Source organism: Phaseolus vulgaris, chromosome 7, assembly GCF_051622355.1.
Source record: "Phaseolus vulgaris cultivar YP4 chromosome 7, ASM5162235v1, whole genome shotgun sequence".
Lineage (NCBI taxonomy): Eukaryota > Viridiplantae > Streptophyta > Magnoliopsida > Fabales > Fabaceae > Phaseolus > Phaseolus vulgaris.
In genome coordinates, this window is record NC_143504.1 from 44,126,869 (window position 1) to 44,140,140 (window position 13,272).

Here is a 13,272-nt window from a genome sequence, read left to right on the forward strand (position 1 = left end):
GCCATCCTTTCTAACATATTTAAGAATAAAACATGTTGTAAATAATTTGGGCTCACTTTAGGGGTCCAAATAGAAAAGATAGGCTAGAATAAGGTTCCTTTAGCATAATACGGGGTGTGAGTGGCATTTCAGCTTGTTTCTAGCCCATTTGGAAGGCATTTTGACCTAGTTTCTAGAAGGACAAGCCTAGGATGCGGGTTTGACTTAAACCTTAAGGTTGCCAATTTTTCCCTTTTTCCCATCCTACCCCTTTAGCTTGTTCTCCAAGGCTCCTTCACCTATAAATAGGAGGCTTACCTAGTATATTTTACAAGTTGAAATTAATAGAAGAAGAGTTACTCTGCACAAATTGTGTGAGGTGTTAGTGAGGTTTGAATTCCTCTTAGCATTTAAGTCTTATCTTGTGAGTATTGAGATATCTCAAGTGGCGGCTATCATCACTTATCAGAGCTTAGGTAAGTTTCCTGACCTATGCGGTTTATAAATTCTCGAGTGTTTACTGTGTCCTCTGAGTTCCAATTGAGAATAACGACTTGCACATTACCAGCTGGTCCTGGATTGACATTAGGCGGTGAAGTTGCAACAACGTACAAAAGTACCAATGTCGTTGTCATCAATATCAAGCCCTTCTCATGGCTCCATCTGCAAAGGATATTTACAAGGAAATGATTTACAATGTTATGCCATTTAAGGATGACACATGCACACAAGTAATGCTTGAGTGAGGAGTAAATGTGAGTTGGTGACATTTAACATGAGGTGCACTTAATGTTAAATGAACCTCGAAAAGTACATAAAAAACACCTTTTAACTTATAAAAGTGGAAGTAAAATGTGGTGGGAGGTACACATGCACTGTATCATACAATGTGGTTGGTGGCTCCATATATGTTTCTCCTTTCCCACAACAAACATCATAAAATATTGGACTTCATTAATACAGTACATTGTAATACACTTTAAAGTAGAAAACATTGACACCTCTCACTACAAAAAATGTTGTATACGGTGGCGGTTATTTTTGTATAAACTGGTTATTTTTAACACTTTGTTTAAAGTGACGGTTTTTATATGTAAGTAGTGTCAGTCATAACTGTCGCAATTTAATACATTCAAAATAATTTTAGTGCCATTATACAGGGTATAATGTGATGTTTTTAACTGTCAATATTATAATAAAATTGTAAAAATAATATGTCGGTTTCAACTGACATAATTTTAATTCTAAATAAATAGAATTTAACCACTATTTTTTTATAATCTAGTTTGCACAATTAAAATAAACATAATATATTTTCATAATAAAAAAATAAAATACTAAGAAAATGAAATAATATATAAAGTTAAAAGCATCCATTCATTGTATTGAAAATTAAAACACACATAACATTGTTCAAAAGTTTATACATAATTGAAAATCAAAACACAAATAATTGTTCAAAAGTTGATACATAATTTAAAATTAAAACACACATAATTGTTCAAAAGTTGATACATAATTTAAAACTAAAACACACATTGTTCGTCCCTAATCAGTTTTGCTTCCAGGACTTGATCCTATATTACTTGATTAGGTGATGGAGCACCACTTCTAATATCTGACGCCTGAAATAAATATTTTAAGTTAACGATTTTAAATGTTTATAATTATAAAATAAGAGACACCAATAACAATTTAAATATATTAATACCTCATTGAAACTTCGTAATGGACATAGAATGCAACTTTTCAATTGAAACTTCACTAATGGACAACCATAATTTCCTCCCTATTTTCAAGCATTGATGATACATCTACATTCTGAAGACTAATTAAAATGTTTTACAGTGACAAACTCCCTGCATTATCTAATAGTGACAAATAAGTGAATAACATAGTACATTATCCAGAAGCATCGTCGGTTGCATTAGTCAATTGAAAATTTCTTTGATTTCTTTGTCTAGGAAGCCACTGATTGAGCTAAAATGGGAACGCCTATTACAAAAGTTGTTCTAATTATGTTAATGTCATGTAATTTATCCTCATCTAAATGACTTCCTTGTGGGCTTAATATGAACCCACATGTTGCACAGTTTCAACTTTCACTACAAGAAAAAAATATTTTATGAACACTCCCTATGATTTTTTTTGTCTGTGGTCAGGGAAATAATTCCTATTCCATTTTTTCCCAAGGAAGCTGATGAGATTACCTTTACAGAACTTGTGTAATGGGAAGTGTGTGGTGAGGAGTCGATCCACTTAATTACCTTAAATGATTGGTGCTAAGGAGATTACCGTTACAGAACTTGTGTAATCGGCAATTAAGTAACCAAAGAAGTTACAAAGAAGAGGAGGAGGCGAGAAGGTGCCAGGAAGAGCTATATGAGGGAGGGGAGACCGACTAAGGAAGGGGGGAAATAAGAGTGTTGAACAATATTGATGTTCTAGTTCAAGGGTTATTTGTCTTGGCTAGAACATTTGGCGCCCACCGTGGGGCAGGCAAAATTTTCCTCTGCCGCTATAAAACATCAATAAGAATGAGTGATTTGAGGGTAGAAGATAATGGAACGGTGTCTGATGCGACTCAAGTATTGATGGACATGATGGAAACTATGAGGAAACGAAACGAGAAATAGGCGGAGGAATTTAGAAGAGTCTAGGAGGAGATGAGAAGGGAAACCATCCAAGCAAGGGAAATGTTGGAAGAATCACTGAGAGTTCAGGATCGTTTACAAAAAAGGAATGAAGAACTTGAATATCGTTTGGATCAACAGTTGATAGTCCAATCGAAAGAAGGAATGATGTTGATAAAGATTTTCAGCCCTTTTCAGAAGAAATCTTGAGAGAGCAGATCCCAACGGATTATGTTTTCCCAAAATAAGTGTGTTTGCGAGAAAGCAAGACCCAGGAGCACATTTGAAAGTCCTTAGAACCCAGAGGCTGATATGTGGAGGGACAAACGCCCTAAGGTGTAAGATGTTCGCAGGTATGCTGGTAGGAACGACACTAGATTGGTTTAGCAGTTTACCGGAAAAGTCACAAACTTCGTTCGAAGTATTCTCGAGCTTATTTATATCTCATTTTTCGGAAAACAAAGTGAAACCTTTGGAGGTAGCAAATTTATTTAAAGTAAAGCAAGCAAAGAAGGAGTCTATAAAGCAATTCTTGTGTCGATTCAGCGAGGAGATGGTACAGATTCCTCAGTCGAATAAACGATTGTTCGTGGAAGCCTTTATAAGGGGTTTGCGGTCAGGATCGTTCGAAGAATCTTTGATCGAAAGGAGGTCAGACAATATGGCAGCGGTAAAAATTTATGTTTTGAACTTATGATGGTGTTATGTTCTAAAGTTATGTTTTTTACATAAAGATTTGTGATGGTGTTATGTTTTGAAATTGATGTTATGATATAAAACTTACATAAGATCTATGATGACATGATCATGTTATTTTGAAGAGATATAAATGATGTGATATGATATGATGAATGATTTAATACAACCCATATATGGTCAGTGGAGAAATATGATAAGAAGGCCATGATGAAATCCCTGCAGTACAACTGGAAGGGATTCCGACCAAGAGTCAGTGATGATCAATTAAGAAGGTCATGCTCTGCATAATGAAATCCCTGCAGTACAACTAGAAGGGATTCCGACCAAGTGTTGGTAAAGATCAATTAAGAAGGCCATGCACTACATGATGAAATTGATCTTAGTAAAACTGAGAGGAATTTCGGCCATGTTTGCATAATTTGTTAATTAAGAAGACAAGGCACGACATGTGAAATCCCATCAAATTAGAAAGAATGCAACCTTGTTTGGAAGAAATAAAAAAGATGATGCATGATGGGTGAATGAGAGCAAATAAATCTGAATATGAAGGTATAAGTTAAAGGCAACAAAAGCATTCATTACGTAAAGAGTGTGTGAATGATTACAGACCAATAGTTTGAAAGGTCAAACACAAAAAGCAAAAGAAGAATAAGACACGACACTGAGATTACTCTTTCACTATCTTCCCATCAACAACTATTTTGAATGGGTCAAATTCAGTCTGATCAAGGTCGGGGTAGCCCGAAATTGTTCTAAAGCAGCACTGAAACCATCCACAAACCCACGAGCAATTTCATCCTACGCAGCTTCAAGGGCGGTGTCAAGCATTTGAACTTTGGTTTGGAGCAGGCTTTCAGAAGCAGAAAATTCTTCGTGTTTTTTAGCAAGTTCAGATAAAGCTTGTTGTAGTTTAAAATGAAGGTCATCTTTCTCCAAAGAAATGTTTGTTAGCTGATTCTCAAGATGAGTATTTGTGGCCTTCACCGATGCCACATCATCCTCAAGTTGACGCTTTTGAGAGTCCAGAAGGCTAGCTTGGCTCTGATGACTTTGTGCCAACTTATTCAGGCAATTCAGGAAGTCTGTCCAAGAGGAAAGTACATGGAATGACAGTGATATATGTTTCAATACTAGAACGACTCAAGGCTTGAGCATGACGAAAATCTTCAACTCGGTCAGGAGTAGTGAAAATGGAAAACTCATGAAGAATATCGTGTTTGGCCCAAGGGTAGAGAGAATGATAACTCATATTAAGAATGAAAGAAGAACAGGAAGAGGGGAGCAACCACAGACTCAGAACAAGGCGAAGATAACATGAAAAACCATGTCAAAATAGAAAGGTTAGGAGAAAAAGTAGGGAACTGGGAAAAGTAGGGAAGAAGAGGAGTAGTTGAAGTGTTAGGAGAAGCGAGAAGGAGGGAAGGTGAAAAAGCGGGAAGTTGAATAGGTGGAAGCAAGGAAGAGTGTGGGGCACGTTGTTTGAAAATAGGCGAACCAGAGTTGGCCACATGGAGGAAAGAGGACGTGTTTTCATTTAATGCGGCGTGTTAATTGAGGAAGGATTATCGAGGTGTTCGTCTAGAGGCATCAATAACATCAGACACAATGTTGCCTTTTGTGAGATAGGGAAACTCTTGGGGGAACCTCTGTTAGCCTCTTTGGCTTACGCCAGAGGCTAAAGGGTTGTGTGGTCATGGGCCGACCCTAAAGCCTCTTTGGCTTACGCCAGAGGCTGAGGGGTTGTGTGGACATGGGCCGATCCTGAAGCCTTTTTGCCTTACGCCAGAGGCTGAGGGACTGTGTGGTCATGGGTCGACCCTGAAGCCTCTTGTGTGGTAATGGGTCGACCTTAAAGCCTCCTTGGCTTACGCCAGAGGCTGAAGGGTTGTGTGGTGAGGAGTCGATCCAATTAATTACCTTAAATGATTGGTGCTGAGGAGATTACCGTTACAGAACCTGTGTAATGGACAGTTAAGTAACCAAAGAAGTTACAAAGAAGAGGAGGAAGTGAGAAGGCGCCAGGGAGAGCTATATGAGGGAGGGGAGACCGATTGAGGAAGGGGAGAAAAAAATAAAAATGTTGAACAATATTGATGTTTCGGGACGAGGGTTATTTGTCTTGGATAGAACATAAAGCTATTTTTAAAGTAAACTAATTCATAAAATAAGGTATTCTAAACTTGTAGTTGTAAAGGAATGATGCAAAGTGCTAGTAAAACATGTATAATTAAAATAAAAAAAAGTTGTGAATAAAAAATTAAATTAAAATAAAAATTCAATGATAGTGTAAAGATTATTTACATCATCATCCAATCTTATGTTATCATTGTGATACGATTATTTACTTTTTAATAAATACTTTAAAAATTATATGTAAAATAGTAGTTTCTAATAATGAATGAAGAAAGTAATGCTTTTACTAATAATATATTAAAAGACTTAATACCTTTCTTATCTCTCCATATTGCATATCTAACTACGTGAATTTAAAGACTTAAATCACATATTTTGAATTCACGGAAGACTTGCTTTGTAGAATTGAAATTCAAGAAGCATAATACAATTAATCCTATATTAAAATTAAAGTGTAAATAGTGAATTTTGATTAAATGTAAATGTGAATATAAATGATTGGATTGGCTAATGAGAAACGGAACCCAGCACCATGTTCCAATCTTTATCCTATACGACACCCGTGCAATTTGAACAGTAGCAAAGAAGAAGAGTTGAATGAAAAAGCATAATGGTCCACAAACAAGAACCTACTAACCCAACACATGTAGATAGTTACAATGATAAACAAATTAAAATTTTACTCACAAAGAGCAGATCATATAAGTATGGTGCAAAAACTTTACACATGGAAATGTTGTAACGTCCATTAGGATGCTATGCTCCAAGCTGCAACACTAACAACTCGTTTAAAGGACACTCATCTTCCCCACAGCTGTAAGATATGAGAAAGAAAATCTTACGCACAGTAAGAGATAGAAAAGAAAATTGAAATTATCACTTCACATTTATTAATGAAATAAATTGTAGTAAATGTTAACCAACCAACCCGCCATATATGGCAATATCCATGTCTGCCAAAACAGCTGTGAGAATAGGTGCAGATGTCAAACACCCATATGTCATTGTAATAACGTTTATCTCCCACCCCTCTAATCACGTACACCTGTAAATCATGAAAATTTCATCTTGTTAATAGTATGGTGCAGGTTCTTATTACCTATCACATCAAATTTAAGAATTTTCACAATACTTTACTCTACTGCACCATTCATACGAGACTCACGTCTACAAGACCCATTAGAATTAGAAGGGTATCTAGACCCACTTGATTAATGGACATTTAGAATGACCTATTTCCATTTTGTTTTTTTTATGAGGATTGCATTTCTTTTTGTTAAGATTTTCCATTATGCTTTTTCAGTATGATCAGCACAGTTGTCTGTTAGGATAAATGACTTTTGAAAGGATATTATATATTTCACGAAACTAGGAGAGGGTTGTATGTGTAATCTTGGCTTTTGCCTTTTCTTTTATCTTAAAGGTTGTTTTTTTTTTTCCAGCTTTTTATTTTCTTATTGTTTTTGGAGTTTTTCGTTAATCCTCCTTTCATCACCATATCAATTTGGTGCTTTCATTCATCCTATCTCCATGCCTCCCAAATCAATCAAAGATTTAGAAGAAACTCTCCAAACCATTTTAGACAAACTAGCCCACCTCCAAACCCAAATCCAGCAAACCCATGACCATCATGAAACCCATTATAATACCTTACACCACACTATAGAATCTCGTCAAAAAGATTGGGACTCCTAACAAGAGGTTATCAATCACACCCTCCATACCATCTTAACGTCTATACCACCATCGTTACTTTCCCCAATGAAACAAACAACCCTTTCATTATGCCACCTACCACGATTCCTACCCTACCCTGCCCCCCAAAAATCCAATTATCTTTCTTTGATGGATCTGATTTGCTAGATTGGCTTTTTCAGGCTGACCAGTTTTTCCAATTTTACAATATTACTTGGGAATCTCGCTTACACATGGTCGCTTTCTATATGCACGGAGATGCTCTTAGTTGGTTTAAATGGATGTACCAAAATATCAATTAAGTGACTGGCTCTCATTCAGTCGTGCCTTAGAGCTTTGGTCCAGTCCCTCAACTTGTGCCAACCATCAAGCAGAATTGTTCAAACTTCGCCAAAATAGCACAGTCACTGAGTACTAAAAATCTTTTGAAAAACTGTGCAATCGGGTCTTGGGCCTCATACCCGAGATGATCCTCAATTGTTTTCATTTCTGGTTTGGTCCCATAAATCCGAAGAGAGATAGTTGTTCTTCAACATACCTTAATTACCCAAGCCATGGGCCTTGCGAAGCTCTTGGAATCTAAAATCCATGATTCAAGGAAATATTACCGCAACCCCATCATTCCACAACCATCCCCCCATCTTTTACCACCACCACATCCCTCTTTCCAGCCCCAAACAGCAACCACCACACCCATATCTCTACCTATAAAAAAATTATCAACCACCCAGTTATAAGAACGTAGAGCAGCTGACTTATGTTATAACCATGATGAAAAAAAATTCCCTAGTCACAAGTGTATCACCAAACGTTTCTTATTGCTACTTAATGAAGAACCTAGACTAGAAACCCACCCAGAAACCTTCCTTGCCTTAGATATTGTCTCTAACACTGAGGACCCTAATCCAATACACCTATCTCTTCAGGCCTTGTCTGGAACCCCCTCGGCCCACACCTTTAAACTTCAGGGGTTTATTCACCATACACCCGTTACCATTTTAATAGACACCAGGAGTTCACACAATATCCTCTAACCTCGCCTAACCCATGACCTCAACCTTTGCACCCTTCCTATTAAACCTTTTTCCATCATGGTTGGAAACGGCGAGAAAATTCATTGCACACATCTCAACCCTACAGTTCCTGTTTCTATACAAAATCATTGTTTTTCCATCCCATTTTACCTCATTCCAATTGAAGGCGCGGATGTAGTCTTAGGAATGGACTGGTTACGCTATCTCGGACCCCTACAAGCATATTTCTCTACACCACAACTCTCTTTCCATCACCAAGGCACCATCATAACCCTAGTTGGAACCAACAAACTCTTAGACACACACGCTTCTGTCACCAATATTTGTCACCTCCTACATACCAAAGCCATAGCACCACTTCATTTGCTCACTTTCCAACCGGATCCCTTACTATGCTTCAACCATTCCCCACCAAATATACACCCCAAGATTCAAAACCTCCTCCACACATACCATTCAGTGTTCTCACCTCCTTACGGTTTACCTCCCCACTGCCCCCATAATCATCACATTCCCTTGATACCCAAACTCCACCCCCATAAATAACAAACCTTATCGCTACCCCCACACCCACAAACACACTGTGACTTCTCTCATTCAAGAAATGTTGTATGAGGGCGACATCATACGCCCAAGTACCAACCCTTTCTCCTCCCCGATCATACTCATAAAAAAAAGATGGATCATGGAGATTTTGTGTGGATTGCATGGCTTTAAATGCTATCGCGGTGAAGAATAGATTTCCCATTCCCACGATTGAGGAACTCTTAGATGAATTAACTGAGGCACGAGTGTTCGCTAAGTTTGACCTACGATCTGGCTATCACCAAATACGTGTACACCCCACATATTGCCACAAGACACCTTTTCGGACCTTTGATGGTCATTATGAGTTTTTAGTTATGCCATTTGGCTTATCTAATGCTCCATCTACCTTTCAAGCTGCAATGAATGACCTCCTCTGACCATACCTAAGGCGTTTTGTACTAGTTTTCTTTGATGACATCTTAATCTACAGTACATCCATGACAAACCACATTCAACATCTCACCATTGTTCTCCAATTACTTCAAACTCATCAGTTTTTTGTTAAGGAATCAAAATGCAATTTTGCAGCCCATACAGTCTTCTATTTGGGTCATATCATTCAACAGGGAACGGTTTCCCCGAATCCATAAAAGATTCAACTTATTCTACAGTGGCCCGAGCCCAAATCATTCACTATGTTGCGTGCATTTTTGGGCATTACGGGTTTTTACCTGAAATTCATTCGCGGTTATGCCACTCTTGTCTCCCCACTCACTGATTTACTCAAATTGAAAGTTTTTACATGGAATCACAATGCCAACACAACCTTTCTATAGTTCAAAACTATGCTAACTACACCCCCTCTCTTGCACCTCCCTGACTTCACCATCCCTTTTGTAGTGGAAACGGACACTTCCAATCCCGCCATCGAAGCCGTTTTATCTCAAGTAGGGCACCCTATTGCCTTCTTCAGTAAGAAGCTTTGTCCAAAGAAACAAAACAATTCAGTATATGTTAAAGAGATGCTAGCAATTACTGAATCTGTTAAGAAATGGAGACACTATCTCCAATCACTTTCAAATTATCATAGACTAGCAAAGTTTAAGGGGATTACTTACCAGCCCTTGCCATACACCGGAGCAACAAAAATGGGCTTCATGACTTATTGTGTACAATTTTGATATCCTCTATCGGCCCGGACGTCACAACCAAGATGTCGATTTCCTTTCCAGACCACCATCCTCAGTTTTCTTAGCCATCTCCTCCCCAGTACCAGAGATCATCACAAAATTAAAAAAATACTATCATACAGCAATAGGATAGCAAGAAAAAAACAAACGAGAATTCTTGGCTTCCCTGATTGTTCTTTTTGTAATTCTTCATAAATCTTCATTCTTAACTAATATTTGCGAAAATCTTTTGTTAAACAATTGTCCCCCATCTTGTTTAGGTCATTAATTCTTACAAAAGCGCCCCCCACGCAATGACAGACGACACCCTCACATAACTTTTTCCACACTTAAACCTAATAATTATCCCATCCAACCCGAGTTCAATATTAATCATGTGACCCATGAAAATAATACACCCCATCTTTCTCCAAGGACACCCCACCAATTAAATGTAATATTCAAAATGTCTAACTCCTAACTAATCATACTCCTATGCTTCAATTGACTCCAAGACTCTATTTGAGGACAAAGTGTCTTACGGAGTAGATAGTATTATTAGGACAAATCCAATATCAAACCAAAACTCACCTATTTAGGTGACAAAATTTCTCTAAATAAGAGAAGAAAAGAATTTGGTAAATCCTAATTTTAGTAGTGTTAGGATTCCTTACGTTTAGTCTGTTTAGTCTTAGTATAAATAACTGCTATTTTATCATGAACATATAGGACAACTAAAGTCCCACAACATTTGTCACAACATGACAATCCAAACAAAATATGCCGAAACAACCGATTTTGAAATACCAATGATCGCATTCGCAGACAAAAACAGTACACTCTGATTTACATAAAACCAATCAAAATGAAGATGCTCAACACACTTAAATGAGATGAACCCTTTTCCACCCCAATAACGAAAATTAGAGAAAGTAACAAAATTTGAAAATAGTAATAAGATCAGAGTACTTCAAACACAATTATTCAGTCTAACCACAAGATTCAAATACAGAAGGCCGTGAATAATCCCTAATCGCACAAGAAGCATGATTTGGGATCTGATCAGACCCAGTTTTGTTCGTCGTATAAAATTTCAACTTAAGTCTTCTAAGATGTTTGTATCAATTGGAACAAATAAGAAAAGCAGCAGGTTCAGGAGCAGAAGAAAGCAAAAAAGAGAATCAAGAGAACAAGGGGACATCGGTCCAAGCGCCAGAGACATGTCCGTTTTCGCAAACATAAGCTCGAACGACAGGTTCCCCATCGATTTGGTACCGAAAACCTCGTCTGAGACAGAAAGCAGAGTGGAGGTCCCAAGTGTGTCGGCTCGTGCAAAACGCACACTCCACGGGAATTTTCCTCCTTTTCTCACCGTCCAGGCTTCTCCAAACGCGTGTGGTTTTGAAGTCCTTGAAAACCCCTCTGAAGAGCATGTACTTGCGCTCCTGGTGAGGGTGGACGCAGCCAGGCCAGTCGCAGAGGTACAAGCAATCATCGCGGAACTGTCGCGCCAGAAGCTTGCAGCCCTGCTCCCTCCTCAGATCCCAATTCCCGCAAGCCAAATGCGGCTTCCGGCAGGTCTTTGGGTTCTTTGCGGCGTCCCGATCAACGGCGACGCCGGCGTGGCGGAGACCGGGGCAGCAGACGGCGAGCTTGAGGAGGGAAGCGCTGGTGGCGGGGGAATCGGAGAGGAGTGAAGGGAGGGTTTGGGAGCACTTAGTCTTCCAGCAGAAGTGGCGAATGAGAGAAGAGAATCTGGTGCACACGGAGGCCACGCAAGCCCAGTGGCGTGGATCGTCCTCCAGCTTCGCGAAAATCGCCAGCACGATGTCGTCGTTTAGCATTGAGAAAACGCTTTCCTCCTCCATTCAACCTTCTTTTTCACTCACCACAACTCAATTTCTGTATTCAGATTCAGATTTCTACAATTTATACAATACAAAATACCACTGGATTTGATGCCTTTTCTTTTTCTATTCTTTTCTTCACTCTTAAGTTCTTTCAAAATACATATAAAATACCCTTATCTTCATGAAGATAAAACTAAATATTAAACTCGTAAAAGTTTCCAAAAATAATCTGACACTCTGAAATTCATAATAAACAAATTAACATCTCATAGAATAGTTATTGCAATGAAAATAATTTAAGAATACAAAAATATTAACTAGAGTTATAAAAAAATTCTAAGAATGATGTGACACATCAAAATAGAATAAATAAATTAAAATTTCATACAATAATTCATGTAATGAAGATTATCAATCTTACTCAAACAGAAAGATAAGACATTAATATTTAACATAACATTTTATAAAATACAGTTCTTAAAAGAGCTTTTAACATACTTCTTCAATACATTATTTTAATGCTTGAAAATACTTTTTACATTAAAAAGAATATGTTATTGACAATGGATAAAGAAAAAAAATGTAAAATGGACATTTACAAAAATAAGGTGTCATAAATTAACTTGTGATGACCTTTTTTTTCTTCTTTGAAATAAAACTTCTTTCTAGTTTAGTTTTCACATTTTCTTTTTTTTATTGGGTAATGTAAACCTCAAACATCGGCTGTAGAAATCGACATCAGGCATCGACGTCAAATGATGACATCAGACATTAGTGGTCTGGTCGCATTAAGGGACCAAGTAAGTGGACCCCAAAAATAATAATGAGTTATCACCCAAATGTAAGAAATGTAGGAACTAATTGAAGAAAATAAGAGAAGTCAAAAGGTTGTAGAAACTGATTGAAGGTAATTGCACAAAATTACAAAATTGTTGACCTGGTTCTCCTTCATTTTTTATTTACTTCAATAATATATATAATAGAATTACAATTACTGGAAGCTATAAAATAGGAATACTAATTGCCCTACCATTAATGTGGTAAAATAGTTTAAGGGTAATAAAATCAGAATTAATAATAATAAAATCTGAATTAATAACCAACATCCTCCCTTAATTCTGATTTGGAACAACTTTCCTGCCCAACATATCTCTTAACTTGATAAAAGCATTGATCTTCAATGGCTTAGTGAAAATATCTGCAATCTGATCTTCTGATTTGTCATATTCCAATTTGATCATGTTCTTCCCAATTTGGTCTCGCAGAAAGTGATATCGAATATCAATGTGTTTACTTCTTTGATGAAAAATTGGATTCTCTGCAAGATTAATTGCAGAGACATTGTCAACATAAATCTTTGGAATATCTAGATTAAAACCAATTTGATTCATGATATTGTTTTTCTCAATCGCCATCAATTATTCATTCATAACCTTTTGCCATTTTGGGTGTTGAATGGCATATGCGAGTCTCACAGGTTTTGATTTTGCAAGAAAAGCAAAGTGAACTAAATCTCCATTATCATCAAGATTTACTTCACAATCTTGAAGGT

The 13,272-nt window shown here is 37.3% G+C and overlaps 1 protein-coding gene across 1 annotated transcript; it reads right to left on the reverse strand.

Annotated features, from left to right (window-relative positions):
* Positions 1–10,836: 10,836 nt before the first annotated feature.
* LOC137828735 (phytochrome A-associated F-box protein) lies at positions 10,837–11,841 on the reverse strand. Its single transcript, XM_068635421.2, has one exon. The coding sequence runs from the start codon at positions 11,736–11,738 to the stop codon at positions 11,052–11,054; it is 687 nt and encodes a 228-aa protein (XP_068491522.1). The 5' UTR covers positions 11,739–11,841; the 3' UTR covers positions 10,837–11,051.
* Between the last annotated feature and the right edge of the window lie 1,431 nt (positions 11,842–13,272).